General features: G+C 35.6%; 1 protein-coding gene across 2 annotated transcripts in view; it reads left to right on the top strand.

Moving 5' to 3' along the window:
• Positions 1–6,757: 6,757 nt before the first annotated feature.
• sra (RRM_RCAN_like domain containing protein Sra) overlaps positions 6,758–9,307 on the top strand; it is a 155,505-nt gene continuing 152,955 nt past the window's right edge. For both annotated transcript variants that reach the window (XM_090409652.1, XM_090409651.1), the window contains exon 1: positions 6,758–7,009. In XM_090409652.1, coding sequence (XP_090265778.1) covers positions 6,842–7,009 — 168 coding nt within the window. In that variant the 5' untranslated portion in view covers positions 6,758–6,841. The remainder of the gene's footprint in view (positions 7,010–9,307) is intronic.

Here is a 9,307-nt window from a genome sequence, read left to right as displayed (position 1 = left end):
TTATAAGCAGGTGATTATAATAGTCTTAGATATAAACTTCGGGTAGTTCCATGGAGGGCAGAATTGGAAGGCCATAATATTATTAATGGTTGGGAAATTGTAAAATATATTTATTAGCAGCAATAGTAACTGTATTCCATGAGTGAAGAAGAGGACACAATTTGGTGTAAAATGGATGACAAACAATATCATACAGGAACTGCAGGTGAAAACTGCAGGTGAAGAGGTTATGGAAGAGATATAAGAAGAGAAGTGGAGAGCAGACACATGAAGAAAATAAGACTCAGGCCAGGAGAGTGACTAATACGGTAAGGAAGGCAAAATTGGAATGTGAGAATAGATTGGCACTAAGATCCAAAGATAATCCTAGGGAATTTTTTTATCTATGTGGCCAGTAGGAGGAGAAATGATTGTGGAAGAATGACATTGCAGGGATAAAAATGGGAATACTGACTGATGCAGAGGACATAGTGTAGTTGTTCAATAAACACTTTATTGGAGTATTTCATCCTGGAGAAGCAAGTTTTAATACTAGAGGGATAAGACAGGTTAGAGATTTAGAGGTGCAAGAGGAGAGTGTGTACCAAATACTGAGCACCCTGGATGTCAGTAAAGCTGTGGGACTGGATGGTATTTCACCACGGGTTTTGAGAGAATGTGAAAAAGAACTGACAGCTCCATTGCTTTTCAATGAAAGTCTGGCTATGGGAAAGGTACTCAAGGAATAAAAGGTAAGATAGTGCCATTGCGTAAGGGTGGTAGCAGACTGGATGCGTCTAACTATAGGCCATGTTGTGTTTCATCAGTAGTTGTTAAGATCTTGGAGAAATTAGTGAAGGACCATATACATCGTTGGGTAGATGAGGGTAATGTTATCTGTGAGAGTCAATATGGATTTGTTAAGGGGTGCTGTTGCTTTAGTAATGTGATTGCCCTTAATAATAAACTGACAAGAGCAGCTGATGAGGGAAAGGCATATACTGCCATTGTTTTTGATTTTGCAAAGGCATTTGACAGGGTGTCACATGATAAGCTGATATTTAAGTTGCAGCACATGGTTTAGATTGGGTTAGTCAACTGGATTCAGGATTGGCTGTCTGATAGGTAGAGAGTTGTGTATGGTGGGGCAGTATCAAGGAGGCAGAAGGTTACAAGTGGGGTCTCACAGGACTCAATACTGGGACCTGTATTGTTCAACCTTTATATCAATGACATGTCAATGGATTGAAGGGGGATAGTCAGTTGTTTGACAATGATGTGAAGCTGGGAAGGGTTATCAGTAATAGTGCAGATGTGGCAGTCCTGCAAGAGGATTTGAATAAACTAGACAGATGGGTGAATGAATGGGGATTTCAGTTTAATGCAGCAAAATGTCAAGTTTTGAAGTTTGGGATACATCGATGGGAGGCTGCATACTCAATTGGAGGAGCTGTACTGGAGGAAGTAGGAGACAAGCGATCTGGGAGTGATGATAGATAGAAAACTGAAATTCAGAGAACATATGGCAAAGGTGGTGAAGATAACCCGGAGGATTGCTGCAACACTGAGAAGATAAAAGAGTTATTGTTCCATTGTAAAAGACCCTGATCAGACCACACTTAGACTATTGTTCTCAAATTTGGTCCCCACAATTTGAAGGGGGATAAATTAACTGTGGAAAGGGTAAGGCAGATAACAAAGATAGTTTCAGGACTGTACAATGTTGAGGATCAGCTGAGGGAATGTGGACTGCACAGTTTGGTAGATAGAAGAAAGAGAGGTGATATGACTGAGACTTTTAAACTGTTGAGAGATAGTTACAGAGTTGACACTGGGGAGTTCTTTCGATTGGTGGAACAGCAGGAAGGAGCAATGACAAGGGGGACATCCCTGGAAGCTGCAAAAGGAAACTATGAGCAAAAGGGTAAGGAGTGGTTTCTTTGCATGGAGAGTGGTTGAACCATGGAATGCATTGCCTGATAGAGTGGTGAGAGCAAGAACAGTCAATGAGTGGTATGACAGGAATGGTATGATAGACTTTGTGTTTCCTAAGAAGGACCTTCCACGATGATCTTTTGACTCCATGGAGGCCTGAATAATAATAATACTGCACCTTCTTTTTATCTGTCTTCATATTCAATGTTTCACATTACTGTATATCACAAAAGAAAACAAATCAAAGGCATATATACAGAAATAACAGGAAATGCATAAGCTTCCTTGTACTCTGTATGTCCAAGAACTATTATGCTTCTTTAAGTATAATTTTTCCATTCACATTTTCAAACTCTAATTATGACAGCATTCTTCTTGCATACCCAGAAAGCATTCCTGTTATGAAAGGATATCTTTGGTAACAGGAATTGTTGCTGATTACAAAAGGAAATGCCAACTAGAGCAGCTAGGTGAAAATGACCTTCTTCACCAGTGAAACACCATTGCCATCCTACTTTATGAAGACCTAAATTTTCATAGACCATGTTTGGCTACCTGACATGAGTGAACCTAATTAAAGGGCATGGAAAAAATATTTGGTAACCTAAAACCTCCTCCATTTCAAGGGTACAGTAGCAAAAAATGATAGTGCCACAGGCTGGCCAGCTACTACACAGCACCTGAACTTGGCAGAACTGCTATTCCTGAAAGGCTTATCCCATTTAGAAGATGCATAATCTTGCTGGCACATATTCTTAAAGGTTGTACCTAGGGGAGTTGGGGGAGATTCTGAGTACTGGCATGAAGGAGGTGCTGTTGATGCTGCGATATTGCAAGGAGACAAGTTGTTCTCTGAAGGGTTTGCATTATGGTCACGAGTCTGTCTCCTCACACTGCATGTCCCTAATCTATTCTTTCATAAAATTCATAGTCAATAACGAAACATACAACAATGATAGTGCTATTGAAATTAAAATAAAACTACCTCTAAAATTAATTTCACTACAAAAAAAAAATTCAAATAAAATATACAAAATGAGTCAAAATCTCTACAAAAAAAAAAAAAATATATATATATATATATCACTTTCACATCCACTTCGCCCACATCTCTGGAATAAACTCCAACATAAATCACTTACAGACATTCAAACCAGATCTTTTCTTGACAGAAATTCAAATTGCATCTACATCAACCACATTCCACCCTTAATTTCCAAATTTATGATTCCTTATGCCCCAAGAGTAGCACTGTGCCTTTGTGAGATCTGACACTGCTTGCCAGAAAATGTCAAATCTAGAATCCTCTGCTTTTGGCATTCTCTGATTAAAGGTTTCCTTGCCTCATTCAGTAGCATTCATCTTCTGTGTTTACTGCTCTTCAAATTATGAAACCCACTCCGACTTCTTCAACTTCCTATTAATACCTCAAAACTTGGATTTTGTGCAATCCAGCTATCTAAATAGTAAAGTCATCTTCCTAGATGACCTTAATGTCCACAACTCTGACTGGCTTCTCTTTTCCAAGACAAGTGACCAAACTGAAGAAATATTTTCCAACCAATGACCAAATGCAAATTGTATTTCTATCAACTGGAATTCCTGATAATCCTCAGTACTCTCCCAGTATCCTTGATATATATTTAACCAGTTCTCCTTTCAGATATACTGGAAAGGAAACCTCTCATCTCAGTAACTCAAAGAATGTCCTGTATCCAGCAACTCCCAACATGGTGGCCTTTCAGTACAAAGATACCATAGGATGATTTCTGGAGCTTTACCCTTCTTTTACATGGTTGAATTACAGCTTCTGTGCTACTGATCCAAATACTTGCTCTGAATAACTTGCAGAAATTATCCTTACCAGCATGAAGCCCTTATTCCCCATTTCACCCAAAATTCCTATTCACTTTTAAGCTTTGGTTTAACAAAAGTGAATGGGTACTTGGACTAGCATTTACCTCCAACCTCTCCCACCATAAACACAAAATCTCCAAGAAATTAAGCATTCTTTTCTGCTCTGGATATTATGTTTTCATCCATCCAGCTACTAACTCTATACAAATCCCAACTTTGTCCATCCTTAGAACCACTATTTACATATTTGGGATGGTGCACCTAAAAGCTTCCCTAAAAATTCTCAATGCTCTCCAGAGGAGAGTGATTCAGCTGATAGATGATACCTTCCTTAATGATTCAGTTCAACATTATCTCACTAATGTACTGTTTCAGCTCTGTCTTTTCTACAGGTACTTACATGAACACTGCTCCACTGAACTAATCATCATTCCTCTGCTTTCTGTTGGGGCCTGTAATAACAAGAGCAGCAGCTACCCAACATTCCTTTTCAGTACAACTGCAAACCTGAGTCTCTTCCTCCTTTATTCATCTATCTCTTTCCTCTGGAACACATCATGAAGTTTTCCCAACAACTACAAACCACTAACTTTACAAGAGAACTGACAATAAATTTCTTCTTTCCTACTTATCACCTGCACCCCCTCACATGCCATTGATGTGCTATAGGTGCTTCTACTTGTCCTGTATGAAATCAAATGATCAAAAAATAAATAAAAAATCAGAGATGATGAGAAGCAGACATTAGATGATATGGATTTATTTTAAAAATATGAGGGTTGAAAGAGTGTTGCCTATTCCAGCTAAAGATATCAAAATGTTTTGAGGATTTGCCTATAAATTTAATGTCCCAATAGTTTTAAAAATATAAATAAAAGTTTTGTATTAAATATATACACACACACACACACACACACACACACACACACACAATAAAGATATGCAGATGATATCATAATTTTTGCAAACACTCCAGAAGATCTTAATATAATGATAGAAGACCTATATCATGAAAGCAGAAAAATCAGTCTAAAAATAAACAGAGAAAAAACTAAAATCATGTTTAATCATTTTGTAACACCAAAAAACATAATAATAGAAAACAATTTCTTGGAAAGAGTCTCTTCACATACATACTTAGGTCATCTCATTGATCTAAACTATGGACTCCAAAAAGAAATAAATAGGAGAGTTCAACTTGACTGGCATGCATTAAGAAAATTGAAAAGCATTTTTCAAAACAATGATGTCTCATTCTGTTTAAAAAGGAAGATATTTAACCAGTGTATACTTCCAGTCATCACATATGGTTGTGAAACTTGGTCGCTAGCAAAAGCACTGGCGAATAAACTAACAACAACTCAAAGAAAAATGGAGAGGTTGATGCTAAGCATCACATTAAAAGATAAGAAGCAAAACACCTGGATAAGAAGCCAGACTAGCATCACTGACATCATTCTTCACCATAAGCAACTAAAATGGAAATAGGCCAGACATCTATCCAGAAGAGAAGATGTGCGATGGACCACCATACTAACGAACTGGATTCCAAAAGAAGGGCCGAGGACGTCCTAAAAGAAGGTGGAGTGATGAAGTGTCAAATTTTGTTGGGAAAAATTGGTCAACCATTGCTAAGAACAGAAAAAGGTGGAAAGAACTGGAGGAGGCCTTTGTCCAGCAGCGGACAGAAAATAGCTGAAAAGAAGATATATATAAAATCTATCTTTGTTGACTAAGTTAAGAGGGGCTAGATATACCACTTGCAGGGATATCTGATTTTAATTACTCGTACATCACTGATCTCTACATAAGGCATCGCCTGCACGCAAATCTTAAAAATAAAAATAAAAAAAAGTTTATGTATCCAGCGAAATAGCTATACAAATATTAGTTATTAACAGGAACCACGAACCACCGTGCCGGCGTTGACATATTCACACGTCAATAAACAAATATCTGATATACCTAGATATCTAGGTATATCAGATATTTATAGCAAGTGGTATATCTAGATATTTATATATATCTAGATATACCACTTGCAGGGGTATCTGATTTTAATTACTCGTACATCACTGATCTCTACATAAGGCATCGCCTGCAAGCAAATCTTAAAAATAAAAATAAAAAAAAGTTTTTGTATCCAGCGAAATAGCTATACAAATATTGGTTATTAACAGGAACCCCGTGCCGGCGTTGACATATTCTTACGTCAATAAACAAATATCTGAGATGTGCACACTGAACTTTAAATAACATTTAGATAGCATTACAATAACATGGATAGGACGCAAAAATTAATTGATATATTTCACCCATATGACCATTTGGGTCGTTAAAAATAAGTGGGGAAATTTTCTACTACAATGAATGCATAACATGACATGACACTTAAAAAACACAAACATGTTGCCTCAGCAACAATCTTTCTTGTAATCCTTTTTTTTTTTTTTAATTGCGCAAAATTCTAACAAGGTTGGAAATGGGTTTCGCACGATGCTGAATTCATTATTCACCGAAATACCCGAGGCATGTTTGTTTTAAAAAACATTGTGTGCACGTACGGTAGGTGGTAAACACCTATTAAACTAGTGTTGACCTTCGTTCCATGTGGAGTAATCGAGAGAATAAAAAATAAAAGCGATTTACTCTTTTAGATAGGAAACGCAGCTGCTTAATATGCAAGAGTACTTAAATTTTGATAAGGTAACAATTCATACATACGCATAAATAATATGGTTTTGCATAAAAAGCACAATGTAGAAATTGGAATCATTTCTAAAACGGTTTATTCGTCGTTTACATAGTGTTATTAAAAAGCAAAACATTCACTCCACTTACCCTTATTCACCTAGAAAGTAACAAAAAAAAAAACCCTAATAACAGTAATGATAAATAAACGAAAGCAAAAGTTGCAGCATTTCAAATCCATTTCTTACCGATAGAGTGCGCTGTCATTTGACTTTAAAAATGGCGATGTGTCTGTTTGTGGATTCGGCAAAAGAGGCTTCTTAAGGTGGATATACGAGTTTATGGGTAGAAATTTCCAAGTGTATTAATACCTTAAAGCATGAAAGTATTCAGTAACATTTCAAAAGTGATGGAAGACGAAAATACAATTGATTATTCTGATGAAAACGTTGACATTACGGGAGAACTATCGGATACGTCAGATTTACCAACATCCCTTATAATTACGAATGTTGATGCGCAAGTGTATTCGGATACAGAACAGAAGGTAGGAAACTTATTGGGAACAACATATCAAATGATTATGAGAACCATAAAACAGTATTTGAAATAATTTCTATCCTTCTTTGACATATACTTGCTAGCTAGTAACTGTCCAAGTAAGAGTGTAAATGAGGAAGAGCAGCACTTTGCTTTTAGGCAGAGCTCGAAACAGCTGATGGGAATAGATGCTACATTTCGCTATTAACCAAAAGAAAGAAATAGATAGATATTAATCACATTTCCTATGGTAAACAAAAGTATATTCTAAGCAGCTGATAGTAAGCACATGTATGTTGCCTCTACCACTAATCTGCGTCTCCTTCAAAATAAAAAATAATCTTTAAAGGTACCTGTAGCATAACTATAAAACAACGAAAATAACACCATAACCACAGTAATAAACTTAAATTAATAGCACAGATATTTCATCTAAAAATAACAGTACTTCATCAGTGTGTGGGAATAGGTAATTCAAAGAACGGGAATACAATATAAACTGATTATTGTACCTTGTATTCATGTTCTTTAAATTGCTTGTTACCACACACCAATGAACTACTGTTATTTTTAGTATAAAATATCTGTGCTTTTCATTAAAGTTTTAAAATAAATAAAATTTAATTTTTTGAAAGGAATAGTATTTTATTTTGCATAATCACTATAAAACCTGTAAAAATGTATATAATTGTGAACTTAAATTGTACATATTTGGTCTGATGTATTACAATAAATAACTTTTATTATTAAAAGACCAGAAGATAAATGATAAAATATACAAAGAGCCAACAAGTTTCACTAGCCACTGTCTAGCATTTTCAAGGCTGAACTGGTGTGAAAACAAATGTATTGAGTTACATTTCAAAAAACATACACTTTAGTAACTGTTAGGCCGTTACATTTGATCATTCTGTTTGAAGGCGTGCATGTGTTCGAAAGCTTCAGTTAGATACCGGTACATGACCACGTGTTTTGTAGTTGTTTGCATATTGTAATTCTGTTGAACTGTGAGAGATGATGAGATTTTTCCATATGTCTTTAAGAACAATGCCCTGATTTCTATTTAAATTATTGCCTGTGCGTAATACCACAGCTGCTTCTTTTAAAGTTCTGTATCTGTAGTCATTCTCGATGTAAGGCATAGAACTGTTTTTCCAATCTATAACGTGATTTGATGTTGAGAAATGATGTGCTAAACCAGATGTGATGATTCTATTATGATTGACATCCCCCACATGTAGTGAAACTTGTTGGCTCTTTGTATATTTTATCATTTATCTTCTGGTCTTTTAATAATAAAAGTTATTTAATGTATATAATTCTCAGGTTGGTATTGAACCACACTTGTAAGCTAATTATTTGTCAAGACAGACAACAAACCTCTACCCTTCTATTTTTTGCTTCCTCCAGAGTTATGTCCATTTCTTTGAAATCCAGTTTGAAATTTTGTTTGTTCCTTGGTGTTTTATGTTCCTGTTTGCTGGTTTTCATTCATCAACTGGAGCATTCATTTTTATCTTTACTTGGCTCATCTTAGGGATCATAATCTTTTTAGAAATTAAATTTGTGTTAAATTTGTAATATTCTAAATTAATACATCTTGGATTGTCTTTGCTTTTATCTTGGATTTCTCTCGCACAGTTATTTTCAAACACTTGTAATTTATTTGTTATATAGTATTGCCTGTTTTTGTCTGCTTACAGATATTTAGCTCTAAATCATAGTGGTCTTTTTTTTTTTTAATTAATTTTGCTTTGCTAACTTTTTTTAAGCTGGAAAACTGCTTATGCTTTTCCAGTTTTGGCCCCTGTATTCTGTTTTACATTGCTATGAATGCTACTTATGAACAATTATTAGTCACATTCTTAATTACCTGAATTGTGTGTGAATTTGCTCTTTCATGTTTGTCTTAATGGTGCCAGATTTTTCACAAGGATGGTGGTGTGAAAGGGCATGAATATAAAAACTAACATTGGTTTTCTTTCTAAAAGCAGATGTATAAGCTATTATTTGACTGACAGAGAAGGTCTAAAAAGGCAATTTTTCGACTGCAAATTAAACTGAACATGATGGTGAACTCTATTCATACTGATTAATCTAATTCATGATTTTAAAAAAAATCTTATTAATGATGCTCTTGATACTAGAGCAAAAATATTAAGGGAGGCCACATATCACCAGCTGTCATTTCTTGAATTCATTCACACTACCTGCACTCACTACCTCCAAAGGCAGTCTATTCCGATCACGCACCACTGAAAGAAAAATCTAGCTCTCGGTCTCTTCTTGACTGCATGCAATTTTC

The sequence above is a fragment of the Typopeltis vanoorti genome, chromosome 19 (genome assembly GCF_054136105.1).
Source record: "Typopeltis vanoorti isolate ZY-2024b chromosome 19, IOZ_Tvanoo_1.0, whole genome shotgun sequence".
Lineage (NCBI taxonomy): Eukaryota > Metazoa > Arthropoda > Arachnida > Uropygi > Thelyphonidae > Typopeltis > Typopeltis vanoorti.
This window is presented reverse-complemented; position numbering and strand designations above follow the sequence as displayed.